Genomic DNA, 21,819 nt, shown 5'->3' on the forward strand with positions numbered 1-21,819 from the left:
TTTGATTGCAGATAGTGTCACAGTATTCTGTCAACTACTACTAGAGGTGGCCCCTACCCAGAGCGTAGTCTATGATTAATACGTCATCGTCTATCTATGGGTGTCTAATTAAGTTTTATAATAGTTACTCTACAAAAGTGGAAACCGGTTTTGTACAAGATGATTTTCATCGAGGCTGTGCAATTTGAACAATTAAAATTATTTATCAAAGGTGCATTTAATCATGGAACAGGATTTATATTTTACCTAAAAATATATCATTTTTACAAGTGGTAAATTTTTACCCATACCGAAGCATAAATTTCATTTTTAAATATTGAAATTTTATCAGTAAAGATTGCGTTGTTGTGACATAAGAAATAATTTTTGTTTACTTAAAATGAGCATATTGTTTGACATTTAGAGAACTAACTAGAGATGTAATCTGTGATAACGAAACTAGACTTAAAATTTAGAAGAATTATTCTTTCTAATACAAATAGTTTTAAATCCAACTAAATTGATTCAATGTTATCACCCAATTTTATTACAGTTATTACTTGTTGAATTACAATTTCACAAAGCTTTCTCATGTTATAGTGCATAGGCCTACTTAACAAAATTTTCTTGTAACTTAGTAGAGAAAAGATATTTTTCAAAGTTTTTCATTGTCTTGATAGTAAACAAAATAAATTGCTAAAATGAACTTTTAACAAAGCAGTATAAAAAAGATACCAATCAGTGCCAGAAATCTCTGTATCTATTTAATAGATTTATTTTTTTATACCTACCCTCAACATACAGATTTGAATAGCAAGAATGTAGAAATGTTTTTGAATGTACAGGTAAAAAGTAAAAATCAAATAAAAGTATCTTTCTTTTATGTTTTTTAGTTAGCAAAATGAAATAAAAAACGCAAGTCAGGTAAAAAGTACACCTTTTCAACAATATTTTTTTGACATAAACGGTTCAAAATTTATTCACAGAAGCAGACATATCAGTCTTATTTAAAAATTAGTGAAAGAGGCATTTTTATCGAGCAATTTTACACGTGATTCGGTTAGACAGTATGCTGCGTGAAACGAGGTTAAAGATTACGGATAATTATTAGAAATACCTTACAATATCAATCCAAGCAATGACTATTCTTAGTTAGCCCGTCTATCTATGTCTGTCTTATACTTGTGCTGTCTCTTTTTTGTATCTTTTAGTAAAATATGACTATTATCTTTGTTTTATGCTCTTGTTGATAAACAGAATAATTGTAATTTTTATAATGCTGTTTTATATCAATCGAATGTAAGATTGTTACCAAACGGTTACTTGGATTTCCCACCGAAATATCCGGAGGGAATTCACAACTAAGAATTGCACTCGGGTAATAAAGTTGTTGGAAGAATTTATTATTTTGTTACACAAGTGTTAAGTTATTTTGAAATAAAAGTTTTGTTAATAAAAATAACATGTGGGTGTATTATTTCAGTTCCTATATGCTCTTTTATTTGCATGTACCTGTTATTTATATGAGGGACAGAAATAAAAATTCAATTCCATAGCTACCACAGGTACAAAGTATTAAGCCTCAACTGATTCACTAAGCATAGGAACTTTATGTTAAGGACACAAACATTGTTGGCAAATACTATATGGGTGAATAAAGGTGATAGTACACAAGCAAGATTAAATTCACCGGCAAGAAACCTATGCTATTAAAATTTAAAATGAGAGCATAATCAAATCAAATTAATTGTCATTAGCCTATTCTGTGCTAAACCTTCACACTAGTAAAGTCACGTTAAAAATTTGTATAAAATCAAAAACCATCCTTCAAGTATACATGGTTTACATTCAGTGATAGAGAAATAATTGGGAATTTTCAGAGGATAAAAAATACTAAATAATAAAAATTATCTTACTGTGATTGGACTTAAGTAATTTTAAGTAGGCTAATCCAAATAAAATGTAAATAGGATGATAACTTAAATGTTTCTATTAGAAGAAAAATCTTATTACTTCAAGAATGTGTCTGATAGTATAATGTAGAATCATGTTTTCTCAATTATTTCGATTTATTTTTTGTTTCCAATGATTATCTATCTTCTATATTATTAAAACGCTATACAAAAGTTTTGTGAACAATAAGGCTTTTTAGTTTTAAGATTTAATCCCACATATTATATACCAAAATGTTTGTCTAGGTGTGAGGATTTGCAAACTGACCTTACATTTTTGAAAAAGTTTGATGGGCTCTGCCTCAGTGGCTTTTAAAGTTCCCATGTTATTCTTATGAAAAACATATTTGTTTACATTATGACCTGCTGGTTAATTTAATTGCTATTAATATTTCAGTTGCAATTTAAGGAAACGTGTGCTACAAACATATACCGGCACTGACTCGGTTAAAATGAAATGTTTACTATTTGAATTTGGGTTGGCGTAGATATTACAATGGAAAAAAACAAGCAAGCCTGGACAATTTGATATAATAAAAAGAAAACTAAATTAACACTGTGAAGCATTTCTTGAGCAATCATTGAAAGAGCCGATTTACAAACTATGGAAACATAGGAAAGTCAGAACACCACCAAGTAGGAGAAATAGAAATGGTTTTTTTTTTTAGAATTTATAATTGTTATTACAGTAGACTCCCTCTTATCCGGACTCCTCGTGACCGAGGCCAGGGTTTTCCGGTTGAACCGACGTCCCCAAAAACTTGTTAAAACGGACTGTTTAAAAGCATGCTATATAGCCTACAGTATTTGACTCAAATTTTAGGAGAGCATTGTATTTAGACACGATATCAACTAGTCTCAAATCTTTCCTACGAGAACAGTCGTTTCAGTAACGTCCACTTCCTGCAGATCTAGTCCGATTAAACCGATGTGTTGATAAAATTTGTCCTGTTAAAGAGATGTTATTTCCGCCTAGTGTAGTCCAGTTAAACCGATATCCAGTTAAAAGGTGTTCGAATATGAGGGAGTCTACTGTATGGACAACCTAATGCGGCTATGAGTGGGAAACATTTGTAGAAAGCACTAAAAAATCAGCTTTTGAAAAATAAATGATAAAGATATTAACAAGAAATGTTGATTAAAACTAGGTAACTGTTATGTACATCGTGAGTATTTCCATAATCTTTGAGTGGACTCTTTCATCGGAAATTATGACTGTTATTCGTTTTAAGATAACGCCTGCAATACTTCGCAATAGCTTGAAATTGAGCAACAGGTACACTAGTTTGATGTTATTCTAGTTCCAAAACATGAATGGATGGAGAATTTCAATTTAAATACCCTCTATTAAGTATATTAGCAATACAATATTTGGTTTAAGAAAGAAGACCAAGAAAATTTAAAAGTTATATTTCCAAAGGATTACTTAGCAGTTATCGGTTTCTTTGCTGCCCTTTGTTTCTTTTGCAGTTTCTTCTCCGTGGCTGACTTCTTCAACCCCTTCATCTTCCTGGTCTGAAGCTTGTCGATGTTCTGTCGGGTCATGTGAATTCTTCCCAGCTTTGTGCCAAAAGCATCATGAGCTATGTTCTTCACCTTCTTGGCCTAAGAAAAAACATTCCAGCATTTAGGGCTTAGCAAAACAGAGATATTACAGCTGGTCTCCAACATTTCCAGACATAAATTATTTAAACTAAAGTATTTTATCCAACCTGCCATGTTAAGCTTCCCTATCCCAAGCGTGATGTAAAAACGCTCTTACTACACTTGTAACATAAATAACTATTCTTATCTGATAAATCTAAAGGCTCCATTTGATAAGTTATTTTAAGTATTCATTGGATACCCCTGTCTAAACAGTAGGCCTACTGAAATTGTACTACTGAAATCAGTTGTAAATTTAGTTAGTACTAATTTATTAATAACAGTCTATCAAGTATTGCTCGTCAATGGCAAAGAGGAAGGTCTATTAAATTTGAGAAAAAGTATAATAGAGAGGAACTTCAGTTATTTGGATTCTTTTTTTTTAAATAACTTTGCAAACAGTTGAAACAATATGTTTAGTGGCCAATAGTGTTTAAAAATGTCATTTTTATTCTCTCAGTCTTGGGCTTGAAGATAATCGGTTTGGTTTGGTCAAATAGATAGTTAATGTAATGCCTTTTGAATATAAATCTGTTTACGCCACACTACACTGTTTTGATGAACTTCCCACGCAAGGATTTAGTCCAGAAAACAGCTGTTTGCCGTTAGCTTAATCAAATGGGGTTTCATTACGTACTACTGTACTGTAATGAGTTTTACCGGACACCGACCAGCTGATTATACTGTATTTGGCAATGAGTGAGAGTGGTTAGTTTATAAACAAAAACATAACCTCTCTTAGAGATTATGACTAGTGATTGTTAGTCCTTTAGTCGGTGGTAATATACAAGGATTTGTACGAATTTAGTAGTATTGTACGTCACTCATCCAAAATGTGTTTACCGGACTCGTATTGTAATCCCGTATTTGACTTTGTCTCGCACGGGAACAACCACACTCATTTGGTAAACACTTATTTTCAGGACTAGTAACGTAATATACTATTGTTTATGCCTTACATACGGTATTGGTATTTTTACAAGTAGGCCTATATGATGATAAATTATAAAACTTTTCCTCATTAGGGAGTGAAAACACATTTGGACAGACAATGAACTAGGCAGTATTGAAAGTAAAATTTGTTAGTTTTGATCAATGAACAAAATATTTAGCCTACTACATCAAAAGAGCTTTGAATCAACTTATACGTCCTATTAAGTTTTACCAATTTCTCCAGGAAAAAATTAAACCACACAATCAAGAGTAGATGAAACACTTTTCAAGTATGGTATGCAATGATAATACTTTTCAAATACTCTTTACCTTGAGACAAATATTATCCAGTACATATTTATGCTGAATCTACTATAAAAGGTAACATACCTTCAAGGCCTTTGGTCTCTTACAAGCCAGCTTATAAAGGTCGTCTGAAGCGAGTTTTGTCCTTCTGAGTTTGAAGTCAATAGCTGGACCGACCTCCTCTAGCTCAGCTCTGGGGGTTTTACTGCCCGACTTCTTCAGGACAACCCTGAAAAAAATTGTAACGTTTTAATCCCCTTCCAACTAAACTCAGTTGTTTAAGTTCCTTTGGTATGACCTAACAACTAAGAAGACCAGAACAATAACTTTGCATGTTTAATAACAGTAAAGTTCTTAAATTCAAATTGATCATTGCATTGACTTTTAAATTATGAAGTAGACATTCCATCAACATGGACCAGCTGTTGCCAATTTTTTTATAAAACAAACGTAGTTCTGTGAGCCAGTCAAAGATTGCGCTGGTGCCTAAATATTATTTCCATCCTTATTCTTAGTTGCTGATATACGTAATTGACGGGACATAACCACTGCATGATCACTTTGTCTGTTCAATGGATAAGTGGTCTTAGAAATCATATACTCAGCCAGGAAACACCAGTTTAGATTGAGGGGTTGACCCTATATCACTAAGGTCTGATGTGCAACTTTCGAGGAGTTTACTGGTCTTTGGCTGAGCATCTTTGGTCATCCATCTAAAATTACCAGTGGACAGCTTGGGTGGAAGTGTGGCTGGCAGCCTCTTTCAACCTTACATTTGCCTGTCCCATTGATAAAAGGTAGTTAGAAGGTACAAAGATCCAGATTCACGACATTGCTGCCATGGACACAATATGTGTGACCCTACCGACTAAGCCACTGACTCACCAATTGCACCCATTTATGGAATGTTGCCAATTTCCCTTGCTTACTGAAGCCTTACATACCCAGGCAGCGAACATTTGTTTTAGGCTAATAGGCACCTACAAATATGGATTTTAGTGTTCATAAGTTCAGAAAAAACATTGATAAAATAAAAATCTCCTAAATAAATAATTTATAAAGCTTATAAAGGGTGAAGTAAACCTATATAATGCAACAATAAACGAATAGGTAACTTAAATTGCAGTATATCAAACAAATGAGTGATACAAACCTATAGCTCCTCATGTATATTTTGTCCCCATCTGCTGTAAACATAATCACATGTTCGAGTCCTTGGAGTCTTACAGCCTTGACAGTCTCTCTTTGAAGAAAGTCCACCAGAAGATTCTGAAGCCGCTTGAGGTCAGGGTTTTGATCAAACTGGGGTCCAGCAAACAACAGGCACGGTTTGATCCCGACGGCGACTTTCTCCGATGTGAACTCTGAGAAACCCTTGTATCTCTCAATGCCAAGTTCGACCATGTCGAGAAGTTGGTCATCGTACATTCTACCTGCAAAATTTATATAACTAAACAACCATATTCTTACACAGATTTTTTCCATAGAAACTTTGTTCAAAAAGTATACAGAACGTACGGTAGCTAAAAGGTTGATAATTGGACTATAAAGTATAGGGCGTAAAGTGACTTTTATCAACTCGGAGTTTTGCCTAGATCAGAAAATTAGCGAGGGTTGTTTGGATATCATCTAAAGGGTAGGCCTACCAACTTTTCTGCGCTATCACAACTAACATAAAGAGTTCAAACCAATATTTTCCTTACCTATTATTACATTGTGGGGTCGTTTCTTACTGTGTGAAGCGAATGCAAATAATGAAGCATTATATTTTCGGGCAAAACCTTCAACTGGTACAATGTTTTCAAAAGGTAAGATGTCATTCTTTTTATTCAAGTTGACAGCGTCTGGCTTTTTCAATAAGTACTGAAACACAGAAAACATAGATTAGAATACTAATACTATTAGCTCAATGAGACGAATATGTATAAACTTATTGCCATGAAAATAATTTATATAAAACTAAATGACAAAGAGAGCCCCCACTCACCAGAATATTCAATTGGCCTAAGGTAAAATTATTTGATCCAGGCCTATTATTTTTCTACATCATGGTTCAGTTTATAAAATAAGTTAGTGTGCTTGAAAGTAAAATTGCAAAAACTGCTTTGTGATTATTAATTCAGTGTAGGTCTCACTAAGCCTATCTGGAGCTGGAAACAAAACTAAAACTACCTACCAAAGAGATATTACAACTTACAAAATAATTGAAATAACCACACAAACTTACTAAATCCAACAAACAGTTCCGTGTAATATCACTTGTATTTTTCCCTTTGATGAACAAGCACTGTTTGGTATTTTCAATCAATTTCGGCTCTTTATCAATCAGTGCTTTTTTTCCTTTGTGAGTGATAGGTCTCCTGAAAAAATTGAACAAATCATAAGTAGAAACACCTAAGTTAGGATAAAATTCTTCCTTGGATGATAAATTGTTAAACAATAAATATTAGCCCTACCCAATTTATGGTAAGTTAGGAACCATAGGTAATGGACTCAAGTTAATGCAGCTCTAATAAAATAGCTTTGAGAATATATTTTATGAGTCAAGGCATACCAACAAGTAGGCAGGCTTAGCGTCAAAATATGCACCACGCACAATAAGCATTCCATCCCTCAACCTCAATCCGTTTTTATTCCTCTCATAATCTAATAATCCTGGGTAGGCCTATGTATTCACATAAGTTAGCCTCCTCTAATATAAGGCCCCTGCAACACTGAAGTGGTAACACCGCAGTCCTGGCTTACCAAAACAGCTGTCACACTAAATAATTCGGAGTGTCGCCGCAACGCTAATGTTTAACACGTTTGCCACCAATCGTCAACTATAGTTGACGCCAGACTTTAAGTCACTGCCCTAACCTGCGGGCCAGATTCTCTTTTGGACCACACCTATTGAATTAAACATAGGTTTAGCCACAGACCAATATTTTCTATTAGTTTTTCTGATCAATTAGGTAATAAATAATATTTATTTACATTATGTTACATTTCAATAAAAAATTCAATCATGTATCAAAATAAAAAATTTGTTTTGTCGTCAACTTTAGTTCGCTTTCTTCGTTGTATGTAGACTAGAAAACCTAATGTCCGGCCTCCAAATTTTCGGTCCTTGGTTTATCCTGTCACTTCCCAGAATCTATACAAAAAATATTTCCCCCAACTGTACGTACACGGTTATTTGTTTCCTGTTCATATACATTTTTAGCCGGTTCACTAGTCACTTGAGCTAGTAGATTCTCAAAAGAGACTTAAGCACTAGTCAAATTATATCAAAACACTGCAAATTCAACTTAAACAATACTGGTCGTTATTAGATACAAATTATCGTTTTAATAATAGGTTGGTTTATCGGCTAGGGGCTCGGTCCCATGTAGGCCGGATATGAGGGGTTTTACTGTATCGATGTCTTTATCTAGTAGTTAGTATGTCGATCTATATCTATAATGTAAAACAAATCATGTTACAGTATTATGAACACACACCAACTCTCTTGAAGAGGACTGTGTCAACTAACGCATTAAGACCTGTAGAAATTTATGTGTAAAAATATGCGGCTGCACTTTAATTTAGGTCCTACACTCATTCGAATGAAAATATCGATTAATCGATTGTTTAATTCGATATAGGCCTACCGTTTGGTTAGTTAGGTAAGGTAAACTTAACCTAACTAACCAAACGATAGGCTATATCGAATGAAACAATCGAACAATTATTGGAACATTGACAATTTTGCTTATGTACTGTTTAAATGTACATTGTCTCAAGATCATATGTTCTACTTTTTATATTAAGCTGTGTTCATGTATATGTTTGTGTGATCAAAATAAAAGTGTGAATTCCTTTCTTTAATATAAATTTGTTTCTCATTAATTTAAAAGTTTATTCTTATAAGTAATCAAGAGAAAGAATGCCTTGGACAAGTACGTATCAATAGGTTATGGGCCCAGTAATCAGAATCAAAAGCAGGTAACTAAGATATTTTGTTTTAAGTGTAAACAAAAAGGGCATAAGGTTCCTGATTGTCCACTTAAAAAGAAGTCTACATCTGATAAGAAGGATGTGTCTGCAAAACATAGTTTTATGAGCGGGAATGAGTTAACTTTTACAAATCGGGACGTTTGGATTGCGGATTATGGTGCTACTCATCATGTAACGTGGTGTAAAGATTATTTTACAGAGTATTCACAATTTTCAGAACCACAACTTATGTCTGGCTTCAGTGATAATGTTTCTGATCAAAAGTGTTATGCCGAGGGATCTGGGATCATTGTTGTTGAAACTAAAGTTGGTAAGGAGCTAATTCAAACGACTGTAGAAAACGTTTTGTATGTACCTAATTCTAGAGCTCATCTGTTGTCAGTCAGCAAGGCAGCGAAGAAGAACCATGTGTTTTCTGCTGACAATCTTGGATGTAAATTTACCCTAAATGGTATTGTTACATTGACTGGACGTTTGCATGGGGATTTATATTTTCTTAACATGCGTGCTATTTGTCCTATACAACCCACTGTACAACTTGCATGTAAGAAAGATTCTTTACAGCTATGGCACGAACGGCAAGGTCATCAGAATCAACGCCATCAAGTTTTGAAGATGAATGGAATTAATGTGACTGGAGACATGGGTCTGTGTAATGGATGTGTTCTTGGTAAATCTCATCGTGGTCCATTTCATTCTCGTCCAACTTGTCCTGAGGTGGTTGGTGAACTGATCAGTACAGATGTCTGCGGACCTATGGAGGTCACTTCTCTTGGAGGTAACCGCTATTTTGTATTGTTTAAAGACTATTACAGTAAGTATCGCCAAGTATATTTCATAAAGAATAAAAGTGAAGTAGCTGATTGTATGCGCATCTTTCTTGCAGAAGCAAAACAAGGTGGAAAGATCATAAAAGAAATGTTGTTTGATAACGGGTCTGAATTCCTATCAAAGGAAACTACGAGAATCATTCAGGAGTATGGTATTAAGATACGTACAACTTCTCCCTACTGCCCTGAACAGAATGGTTCTGTTGAGAGCGATAATCGAACGATTGTGGAGTCTGCTCGTTCTATGCTTCAGAGGAAAGGCTTGCCGAAGTTTCTTTGGGGTGAGGCTTGTAATACTGCAGTTTACCTCCTTAATCTTACAGGACCAAGTCCTGTAGAAAGCAAATCACCACTGCAATTGTGGTCGGGTAAGAGTGTTCCAGGTCTGCAACACCTCAGAGTATTTGGAACTAACTGCTTTGTACATCAGCTGAAGCAAAAGCGGAAAAAGTGGGATGCTAAAAGCATTGACGGAATCTTTGTTGGGTATCATGGTTTGAGAGATGGATACAGAGTGTATGTACCAAGCAAACGGCAAACTGTTATTAGCCATGATGTTATCTTCCCACCTGAGATATCCCAAGGAAGTACTGTTCCTGATAATGAGCCATCTTCGAGCGATGAAGTTCATTTTGACATCACTTCAAAAACAACAGAAGTGGAAACTGACAAAGCGGCATCTCCTATTGTTTTGGAGGGAGGTGAGCAGTGTGATGTATTGTCAAAAATGAAACCACGGAAGTGGAAACTGATGAAGTGGCAACTCCTATTGTTTTGGATGGAGGTGAGCAAGACGAGTGTGTTGTATTGTCTAAAAATGAAACCACAAAAGATATGTTGCGACAAGGAAAACGAGTGAAAAATGTACCAAGTTGGATGAGCAGTGGAAATTTTGATCTGATGCTGGTTCAATCAGAAACACAGATGTTTCCAAGGTCTTACAAGGAAGCAATGGTGTTAGATGATGCATCTGACTGGAAGGCTGCTATGGACGATGAAATAAAATCTATTCATGAAAATAAAACTTGGATTTTGGTGGATAAACCAGAAGGAGCTCGTGTCCTGGGATGTCGTTGGGTACTTCGAACCAAACCTAATTCTGATGGTTCTCATGAAAAATACAAAGCTCGACTAGTAGCCAAGGGATATGCACAACGTGAAGGAATTGACTATAATGAACTGTTTAGTCCTGTGGTACGTTATGACACCATTAGAACTGTGCTAAGTACGGCTTCCGTTGAAAATCTGGAATTGCGTCAGTTTGACGTGAAGACTGCCTTTTTATATGGTGATCTTTCAGAGGAAGTTTACATGGAGCAACCTGAAGGTTATTCTGATGGAACTGGACGTGTGTGTAAACTACAAAAGTCATTATATGGTCTGAAACAATCTCCTCGTTGTTGGAGCTTGAAACTTACAAAGTTTCTTGAATCTCAAGGTCTTAAGAGAAGTAACTCGGATCCCTGTCTCTTTTATAAAAACAATCACGGGAAGAAGCTACTTGTACTTATTTATGTGGATGATGGATTAGTAGCTGGGACCGACAATAGCATCATTGATGACTTGATGACATGAATAAATTCATGAAAAGCTTAGGCCTATCCAAAGTTTTTAAAATCAAATCTGGTGTACTTGACAGTTATTTAGGATTACAGATCAAGAAAAGTTCAAGTGGAATATGGATTGGTCAATCAGCCTATACTAAACGCATATTACAACGTTTTGGTATGAGTGACTCAAATTCCATTTCTACACCATGTGAAAGACCTGTAAACAATGGTCCAGTGGAGTCTGTCAGTGGAAAAGTTCCATACCGTGAGGCTGTTGGAAGCTTGATGCATTTAAGTTGTGTATCAAGACCTGATATTTCCTTTGCTGTGGGATTGGCTGCGAGGAATATGGAACATCCTACTCAAGCGGATTGGTTGAGTGTCAAAAGGATATTTAGATATCTGCGAGGAACCATAAATGTTGGTATCTTGTACAAGTCCTCACTGTGCAGTAATCTGGATGTTTTCACTGATTCTGATTTTGCTGGAGAGGAAAGTACTCGGAAATCAACGTCTGGGTTTATCAGTTGTTATGCTGGAGGTCCAGTGAGCTGGCGAAGCGAGAAACAGCGTTCCGTAGCACTGTCTACGACAGAAGCCGAGTTTGTGGCTGCATGTGAAGGAGCTAAAGAAGCAATATGGCTGAAACGTCTGTTTGAAGAAATAAGTTGTCACTCACAATTGACACCTGTTCTGAAAATTGATAATAGCAGTGCTGTGAAACTCATCAAGAACCCAGAGTTTCATCGCAGAACGAAGCATATCGAAGTTAAGTATTACTTCGTCAGAGAAAAATTCTTGGAAGGACTTGTTGATGTAGAACATGTATCTACAACATATCAACTTGCCGACATCCTTACTAAACCTCTCAATCGAGTAAGGTTTACACAGCTTAAAGTAAACATTGGACTTTGTGACATTTAGTTTCAAAATTGTGAAGGGAGTATTGGAACATTGACAATTTTGCTTATGTACTGTTTAAATGTACATTGTCTCAAGATCATATGTTCTACTTTTTATATTAAGCTGTGTTCATGTATGTTTGTGTGATCAAAATAAAAGTGTGAATTCCTTTCTTTAATATAAATTTGTTTCTCATTAATTTAAAAGTTTATTCTTATAAGTAGGCCTAATCAAGAGAAAGAATGCCTTGGACAAGTACGTATCAATAACAATCGATATTTTTATTCGAATGCGGGTAGGACCTAAAGTAAAGTGCAGCCAAAAATGCTGCCAGTTAACTTAAACTTATACGGAAAAATGACAACACTATAGCAAGAATATCCAAACAGGGTGGATTTGTCAAAAGCGAAACATTTGCCTCAAGCCTTCTTATAGAATTAAATAACAATTTACAACATAATCTACTTACACGATCCTTTGCATGACGGCAGGCATGGTATCCTCTAAAAATGTCAATTAATATTAATTAATGGTGTTTGCAGTGTGCAGACAACTTAGGTTAATAGGAGATTCGATGTTTTATTGAAATAAATAAAGTGTTTAGGTTTAAGTTCAACCCCAAGAACAAGAACAAACATAACCTACGAATGACAAAAGTAATGAGGTATTTACTCAGGGGAGGTATAGAAGAGGCTACGATGACGGTGTCTTCCATTTTGCGGTCAGTCCATTTACCGGTCAGTCCATTTACCGGTCAAGTGTGGGGGTGGGGAGGCTCTAGGGAGGGGAGGTTTTCCATTTTGCGGTCAGGTTTCGATTCCTAGAATACCAGACTATTTTGAATGAATAGGTTCCATGCACTAGAGCAGCAACATTTCTTGATTGTTTGCAGATGTCGAGTTTTAGATCTTCACGAGGAGTTGTTGATGGAGCCACCTTTATATTAAATAAAATAGAATAGAAACGTAATTTATCTAAAGCGGGTTTCAGTACAAAAATACACTGCCTTTCAAAACAACTCAAGTCAGGTACACAGTATTCAATACTATAATAAAAGAGAACAAATAATTTAATTAAAACTAATACAACTAACCTATATTTACAAATAGAGTTTTCTTGTTTCTCGTCTGAGAGCCTTATAACTTAAAATTTTAATTCTTTCAGGTAAAAAAATTGTATTCCTGAGGGCCGAAAAAAGAAAACCCCTTCTAGTTAGAAGTTGAATTAAAGTTTACACGAGGCAAATGCAGTAGGCTATCCTGTCTTGTGCGCCGTACTTCTTTCCGAGTGGTTAGTTTATCTTTGAGATACAATTAATTTCTAGATTTTTTTTAATATAAAAAAATCATTATTGAACTATGATTTTTCTTGCCCAAAGAAACGTGGAGTAAAAAGTGTGATGTTTAACAATCATCGCGTCTTCTGACCGCCAAAGTGCGTTTATCATTCTTTTAAAGGATTAAAACTTATTTCATTTCTCTTTAAGAAAAATGTTCAAATACACATAATACAGTACTACTCGTGATTTGAATAAGTTTATTGCATAGTTTGGTCACATACTATTGGTGCATTGGTGTACAACATACCGACGCGTCATCGGCCTGGCTAACCACTCTGAGTCATCAACCTGGCTCACATGTTCTCGGAATTTTAGAAATATGTGACCGCAAAATGGAAAACTTTTTTTGACCCACCCCTCCAAATTTTTGGGTTGACCGGTAAATGGACGATTTTACCCTTGACCGGTAAATGGACGACCGCAAAATGGACACAACCTACGATGACAGCTGAGATCTTCTTATTAGCTGAGGGAACGCCATTACCGTAACAAAACGATCAGCAGCCATCGGCCTCGGTGGTCTATTGGTTAGCGTGCCGGGCTGATATACTGTAGGTTCCGGGTTCGAATACCGCTGGTAGTGTTAACTTTTTGTCCAAGATTTTTTTATTATCAGCAAGTTTGGTTGGTTTGGTTTGGTTATTACAGTTTAATTTTATTATTAAGTCATTATAAAATTTTAATTGAGCAATTTCTAGTTTTATTTAATAAACAGAATTATTTTTCCGATTACTAAACTTTTGTTATATTATTTCTTTATCAGCAAGTTTGGTTAGTTCGGTTAGGTTATAATAGTTTAATTTTATAATTAAAAAATAGTAAAATTGAATTTGAGGCATTTATAGTTTTATTTTATGAACAGAACTATTTTTGCGATTAGTAAACCTTCATTGCCAAAGTGCTCTCTACTACAGCGCTGTTCGCGGAGGAATTTTGAACTAAATGCCTCATTTGTACCTCCCCTAAGTCAGACCCAAGTAATGACAACATGTGAAGCGATCAGTGTTGCCAATCCAATTTCGAAAATCAATTTCTGTTCTTTTTCCTTACCTCACTCGCTCACTCAGCCATAGATTAAGTACACTCCCAAGAAGTTATACGGGTTCATGATGTTTAAGTAGGTCATGAACTAAAACCATGACAAAAATTCGGTGACCTTTGGTCAGTTCATCACCCAACCCAAACCACAATCCAATCCAATCAAAATTAATCAAATATAAGTTTTTTCCTTCAAAAAGCTAAATCCAAGTTTATAAGCCATTTAAACCCATTTTCATTTTCACATAATAATAAAGTACTATGAAGATGAAGTGAATACTCAAATAACAAATTATAATTGGCCTTTTTGAACATTAAAATTTAGTTATAATATATATATATATATATGTATATATTAAATTCATTAATAATTTTGCCAATATCTCCAATAAGTTAACGATATATAAATGTTAAGTTACCTCGTTTTGTCTGTACTCGTTGTACTCTGTAGTTTGTTGTTATTGTTTGTTTACATCTGTAAGTTTTCATAACCTCAAATTTGCTTCATCACTCTACTTCAATCAGTCTTCTGTTCTTTCCGTCATAGCCAGCAGAAATAATTTAAAGTTTAAACAATTTAATATTTTATTTGCATAGCTTTAATGCGCTAGCTAAGTATTTGTTTGAGTTTTGTGTAGTTTGGTAACTTAATATTATCAATAATATGACATCTATAAATTCAATTACAATTCTGCAGAGTGACTGGGATGATATACTGTGGTATGTTAGCCTAAGATAGGCCTATTTAATGGTATTTACATGAGTTAGTTATATTAATCGTCATATTTGGACAGGGACCGGAAATCCAATAAACTAGTTTTAAATAGTTTAAAAAGTTTGGGCACAGTTCCACAGAGAACCTGCGATATATCGGTAGAAGTATCAATAACTTATATTAGATTTTGAATCGGTTCAGTTTATCAGTTCTATATTAATATCACGCATAGATAATTAACTTGACCATAATATAATTACGGTACCTATACAAAAACATTAAAAAAGTTGTTTGTTTATTTTATCCTTTGTACGACTAAAAATGGAGGAAACTATAGATTTTTGAACTCTTATGAGGTAGTTTTGAACTCTTTGTACCGGTAGTTATGAGGCTAACTAAAATAGTTTTAGTTTTTTAAAAGAACAAAGCTTGATAAAAAAAAAGAAATAAAACATATAAAATTTACGGCAATGAAGTGAAAACAAGGATCAAAGAAGAAAACCAAGTCAATTGTAGGTATTTGTTTTGGCCTAAGTATGTTTTTTCCAAATTTTGCTTATAAGCTTATTGTTTGTTTTGTTAACATGTATAAAATATACCTATTTAGTTTTTGGTTTGAATATTGTTTGTTTAGTTTATTAAATATTAATGAAAAAGTACCTAGGCCATAAAAGATTGGCTCAATTTAATGTTTGTATTTATTAAACAACAATAAGATCATCACTAAATTCTACGTTTGGATGGGAAAAAAATTAATATTTTCGGAAAAATACATCAAACCAAATCAAAATTTATATAGCCTATATCGAAACCGATTGGTCCCATGTTCTCTGGGGACCTGTACCCTTTTTCAATCTACCTTAGGATTTTTATTTAATTTTCATACTTGCTTTTTTTTTAGGAAATTAGAAGGAGAAGTATGGGTTGCCTATAAGAAGAAAGGTAAGTTATAAACTTTGCCTGTAATAAAACTCAAGACATTTTACAATACCTAGGCTAGGCTCAGCCTTAACAAAAGGAACCTAACTTACAATCTGACACAAAAATTTACATCTTAGAGGTCAGATCAGGAAGGTGGAAGGTGTCTTCAATCAGGGGAGATTTTTCCCATTGCCTTATATTTATTTTTCCCATTGCCTTATATTTATTTCGTCAATGGAACATTAGACAATATTCCATTTAATCACGAGCCTTAAAGGGAATTATTTTTTTAGGCTACTTAAAATCAATCTATTAGCCTAGGTAACTAATTTGACAGGCCTTGACTTAAGTTAAACTTTTTTCAAATGGTCTCTAGTCCAGGATTGCTTTTCACATTACTTCACCCTAGACGTAGAAGTTGAGGCATTATCATTTATGTAAAATCCATCTTGGTGATTAGCTGGAGTTGAACCCAGGACCTAGAGGACCAAAATAAATTGCTCTACCACTACACCAGCTTGCTCCCTACCCTACCGCAACATATCCTACACTGTGTGTTGTAAGGATACAATCTTTCTTAAAATGTCAATCACATGATTACGTTGCATAAAAAATGTATATTTTTTAAAGATTATAATTAATTAAACTAGTCATTCTTTTCTAGATGAGAAAAGCATCCAAGGCAAATTGAGATGTGTTCAAATCGGCACTAATGGTTTGCCGAAGGTCACAGGCACGAATGGCTTTGCTGTAGAAAAAGTCGGCAAAGATTGCATTCAAGTCAAGTACAAAGACGCACCATTCACAAGCTTATTTATCGCTGCTTCAAAAGTCTACTCTGGAATCCATAAAAAAGGGGTAAGATGTTTGGTAGCCTAACTAAGATATTTAAATATCTTTGCTTTTTGCCTTTCTCTTATGTTCCTGAGGTACTTCCCTATTACTACAGTGGTAACAAAGAGTATGTTAAGAATGCAGATTTTGTTATCTCACTAGTCCCTATAGTGTACTCCATGAAATCCACAAGGGGTTTTTAAAGACTAACCTTGTTTTAATAAAGGTCTAAAAGGTTTGGAAAATTACCTGTTGTAGGAATATTTTACTATCAACTATAGTGGTTTATATTACCCTGTTACTGTCCAAAACGATCCTTTGTAGTTTGCTAGATTGCCAAGTCTTTGGCTAGAGAACTAGAGAACTCTACCACGAGGAATATAATGAGGACTTGACATTTTTCTGACCTGATGATGTGCTTCTTAAGAAGCACAAAACAGCTGTTAGTTTTAGATTTGGTCAATAACATGGTAATATAAACCACCATAGTTAATTCAGAAGATCCAGAGGCCAATCCCATCATGAAATTTTACTTTCAACTGTTTGGTTGGAGATCAATAGTCATTCAGACTGATTTAAGTAGTTTATAAAAAGAGCCCAGCTGAATGACTAGACTATTGTTTTACTGTACTCTTTGTCATGAAGATAAAATGGAGAAGCTAATACCAATAGGTTTCTATTAAAATTATAGAATTTACGGGATTGATGGTATACTATAACGGTAAGCAGTGTATGAATTACATCAACTATGTGTCTTACTGGAGACAAGTTTCTCATGGAGTCTTACAAAATTCAATACCGTACTTGGTCTTCTCTTTATTTTTTCCTCTGATTACATCAGGTTGTGGGGTTTAATGTTGTCCTCATTTTCAGATTACATCACTAAGTGTATCGTCTAAAGGTCTGAGCGTCTCAGTGTGCAAGGACAACCAACTTTTAGTTTGGGATTTCAATCAAGGAGAACTAAAGGTACCTAACGGTGGCGATAACCATATATTATCTAAGTGAAGATGAAATTGTAGACCCTCATTAGGATAGTATAAAAATAATAAATAAATAAATAATCATACTGTAGCCAAAAGAGAAAGTTTAGCACACCGTTTTCTTATTTTAAAACATTACTGAACTAAACCTATCACATCGGGGGAGCGAGTTGGTCCAGTGGTTAGAGCGCGGGACTTTGGTTGCAGAGGTCCCGGGTTTAAATCCCGCCAAATCACCAATGGATTTTATCCATGTGATAATGCCGCAACCCCTAGGTCTAGCCTGAAGCAATGTGAATAGCAATTCCGAGCTCGTGCCCAACGTCCTAGGACAAAAAAAAACCTATCACATCGTCAAGGTAGTCAAATTGTTAAAGATCTCACCGTCAAACATGAAGTTTACTAATTCAATTCCATGTTCCGGATGCAGATCCTATTTGTCATTGGGCTGTCTATAATTTTATTAATGAGGCTGTCTATAATTGTATTAATGAGGCTGTCTAAGAAAAGGTTGATGTAAGATAGTTACAAGACCAGGGGTAGTACCGTTTCCTTACAAAAAACAATCTACAAGGTAAAGGTTAGGCCTACTGTATTTTTATCAATGTCTAAAAATGTCGTTTGGATCACCTCAACAGAACCCCATTTCAGGATGCTCCAGTGATAGATAAGTTAGTCATTAGATAAGTAATTATACATTTTTACGCAATTAGCATTTGTACCTAATTATTATTTTTACCATACAGTATCACAGAAAGTTACTGTTGACAGTGCACATTGTCGGGCCACGTTGGGGATGTATACAAGTGCAAGTTCTTCCCGAGCGGGGTCGTGGTGCTGTCTGGTGGCGCAGACATGCAACTCAAGGTGTGGTGTGCGATGACTGGAAAATGTCCAGTAACTCTCACAGGGCACACCATGGCTGTCACCGACTTTGACTTTATAGACAAGGGAAAGAATATTCTGTCTGTCAGCAAGTAAGTGGCTTTAGTTCTAGTAACGTGTCTGTCCGAGTACATCTTTCTTCGTGCTTACTGCTATGGCCACTAATACCCTAGCTGGTAGCCTACTTGGCCTCGCAAACATGTTGTCGCCGATTCTCTCAGTCTCCCGAATCTTCCTCTACAAATCTCATTGTTTCCATATCTTTCTTCATATTAGTTGGTAGTAAATAAAAATGTAAATTTTAATTGATGATGAAGTAGATTTCCTTTTGTTGGTCTGAGTGTGATGAACTACCATACCACATTGTTGTAATTTCTAACCACATTTTTATAATCTAAGTAAACAAACGTCTTTTTTAGCAAATTTTCCATATAGGGAATAAGTTAATTTTTGGTTTAAGGTTTTTTAGATTTTAGGGAAACTTTCTGTAGAAACCTGTCTGAATAAGGTGGTAATAGAAAATATGAAATAGTCCTCTACTGTGACTAACACACTTTGATGGACAGTTCCGAAATAGTGATATTGTCACAGTAAGTTATTTCAGATTACTGTAATAATAAGCATGGCATTTGACAGTAGCTTTTATGAAGTTTTTAGCTGTACATTTTGACCAATAATAATCTGCTGCCAGGTTGATCACCCCCCTCCCCCACCAATAATTGTAGATGTATAATGCTAACACAAGGTAATTTGACAGCAAATTATTACTGTATTTTATAGAAACACCTAGGTGATATCCTTGATGATTGAGATTTTAAGAAACAGCTGATCTTAGTCAGAAATCACCTTGCTCCATTATTCCAAGGCAGCACTAAATAAACAGGCTGTAATGCTCCTCTGGCATGACGTCATCATAGGTTTGTGATCAGCTGCTTGTTTTCTTGGAAAACAAAAATATAACTTTAATCAGAAAAACGGCAAACATTAAGTCATTGCCGTCGCCTATGATAATGTCATGCCAGAGTTGAGCATTACGGCCTGTTTATTTAGTGTTACAATGATTATTCCGTGCGATCATATCCAATTTAAAATATGTACTCAAAGTAAGTATTTCATGGCCTTAGTGAAGTGTTTATGTGATGTGTACTTATGGACTTGGATCAGCTTTAGGCATAGACTTTTCTCCCTTTCATTTTAGTCACAGTTTACTGTTTTGTCACAGGGACGGGACAGCCAAGTTATGGAGTTGTAGTGCCGCGTGTTGCATTGCAGACATTGCCAAGCTGAGCTCCACAATCAACTGTTGCCACGTGTTTTCTGCTCCGTTCTTGTCTCTCGGAGAACCTTCGGATCCACCCAGTGAGTATTTTCATGCAACTACAATGAGTACACACCTTAAAATCCTTATAGTTATCGTGACTAGAATGTGTGATTCACAATTATGATATCTTGGACGAATATTATAAATAAATACTTCGATGAGAAAATTCCATAGTAACTAGAATATGTAAACCTTATTCATAAAAAAAACTAAAATTAATTTTTAACAGAAACATGTGACTTTTAGACAAATATCTTAACAGTCATAGCCTCCTCTAATACCATGGCGAGACCAAAAAGGGGACAGGTCCTGGCCTACTGAAACAGCTGTTGCACTAATTCGTAATGGAGCGTCTGCCCAATGTTTATGTTTACACATTTGTTATTATATTGATGTGTGTAAAAAATTATAGGTTGTACAACGGTGGGGCACACGGAAGATTTCTAAGGTGCCGTTTGACGTCACTAACTGCTGACGTCACTAACTGCTGCGTCTGAAGAAACAGACAATTTTATAATTTTCTATTATTAAATTAAACTGTCATAACCTAACCAAACGTGCTGATAATGGAAAAATCGAATAAAGGTTTACTAATCTAAAAAATAGTTTTGTTCATAAAATAAAATTATAATTGTCTAAAATTCAATTTTATAATCTTTTAATTATAAAATTAAACTGTCATAACCTAACCAAACCAACCAAACTTGCTGATATGAAAAAATTGTTGATAAAAAGTTAGTGCCGCCGGCGGGATTTGAACCCGGATCATTCGCATTATCAGTCCGCAACGCTATCCACTACACCACCGAGGGCCGATGGCTGATACCGTATCGTTGCGGTATTGGTGTTCCCTCAAAGTGACGTCAGCAGTTAGTGACGTCAAACGGCACCTGAGAAATCTTCCGTGTGCCGTTTCGGGTTGTACAATATCATCTGTCTTTAATTTACAATAAATGAAGGTCCAAAAATGTTTAAATTATAGATTGGAATCAGTTATCTTCAGTTTCCATAACCAATGTTAGTACAATTTTTACATTAGGATTTACCGTGCATCTTTTAACTGTAGAATAGGCTCTAATTGGCTAAAAAGATTGTATTAATCTGTAATTAGCTATGTGTCCAAGCACCTTTTACCTTTAAGTTCTCCTCTACTATAGAGGGATAGGCTCATAGAATTAGCCAGTGAATTTGTACCAAACATAATTCAAAATAAATTTTTACAGGCGAAGAAGAGGTTGAAACAAAAGACAAAGCAGTGCTCCTCGGCTGTGAAGACGGAAAAGTTCATTGCGTCGCAGTCTACAGCCGAAAAAAACTATTTTCTTTCAACTGCAGTACGGCAGTAAACACCGTAACTACACTGTCAACCTCCTATTTCATCGTCGGATGCCACAGTGGTGAAGTGTTCTTGTTCGACATAAAAGACGCAAAAGCTCCAATCAAAACGTGGTTTGAATCAAACAGTGCGGTTCTGTGTGTTGTGGCTTTCAAAGAGGAAGGATTCTTCTGTTCCCACGCAGACGGGTTGACTGTTTATCGGAATGTGAGACTGGACGATAAAAGGGTAGTTTTAACCGGACCCGACTGCGATCCTGTATACGATATATGTACGGACAATCAGTTTGTCTACACGTGCAGTAGAGATGCATTGATCAGGAGATATAATGTAGAACGGATCATCCAGCAATTCGTTAATGAGTGATTAAAC

At 35.2% G+C, this 21,819-nt stretch overlaps 3 protein-coding genes across 5 annotated transcripts in view; 2 read left to right on the forward strand and 1 right to left on the reverse strand.

Moving 5' to 3' along the window:
- The window catches only part of LOC128992081 (b(0,+)-type amino acid transporter 1-like), a 53,301-nt gene extending 51,860 nt beyond the window's left edge, over positions 1 to 1,441 (forward strand). For all 3 annotated transcript variants that reach the window (XR_008490689.1, XM_054415485.1, XM_054415484.1), the window contains exon 12: positions 12 to 1,441. Coding sequence is in view for 2 of the 3 variants with exons in the window: in XM_054415485.1 (XP_054271460.1) it covers positions 12 to 79 (68 nt within the window). In the remaining variant the exon portion in view is untranslated. The remainder of the gene's footprint in view (positions 1 to 11) is intronic.
- Positions 1,442 to 3,325: 1,884 nt separating this feature from the next.
- LOC128992556 (ribosome production factor 2 homolog) lies at positions 3,326 to 12,718 on the reverse strand. Its single transcript, XM_054416189.1, has 6 exons — positions 12,545 to 12,718; positions 7,042 to 7,174; positions 6,518 to 6,677; positions 5,968 to 6,247; positions 4,899 to 5,043; positions 3,326 to 3,536 (listed from the first exon to the last, which is right to left on the reverse strand). The coding sequence occupies exons 1-6, from the start codon at positions 12,568 to 12,570 to the stop codon at positions 3,354 to 3,356; spliced, it is 927 nt and encodes a 308-aa protein (XP_054272164.1). The 5' UTR covers positions 12,571 to 12,718; the 3' UTR covers positions 3,326 to 3,353.
- A 2,234-nt stretch (positions 12,719 to 14,952) lies between these two features.
- LOC128992611 (proteasomal ATPase-associated factor 1-like) lies at positions 14,953 to 21,816 on the forward strand. The gene is made up of 7 exons (XM_054416277.1): positions 14,953 to 15,172; positions 16,069 to 16,109; positions 16,753 to 16,946; positions 17,796 to 17,891; positions 18,677 to 18,882; positions 20,013 to 20,149; positions 21,335 to 21,816. The coding sequence occupies exons 1-7, from the start codon at positions 15,117 to 15,119 to the stop codon at positions 21,811 to 21,813; spliced, it is 1,209 nt and encodes a 402-aa protein (XP_054272252.1). The 5' UTR covers positions 14,953 to 15,116; the 3' UTR covers positions 21,814 to 21,816.
- The last annotated feature ends 3 nt before the right edge of the window (positions 21,817 to 21,819 follow it).

The sequence above is a fragment of the Macrosteles quadrilineatus genome, unplaced genomic scaffold (genome assembly GCF_028750875.1).
Source record: "Macrosteles quadrilineatus isolate MER2022 unplaced genomic scaffold, UCM_ALF_1.0 Scaffold_4__1_contigs__length_99947679, whole genome shotgun sequence".
NCBI lineage: Eukaryota > Metazoa > Arthropoda > Insecta > Hemiptera > Cicadellidae > Macrosteles > Macrosteles quadrilineatus.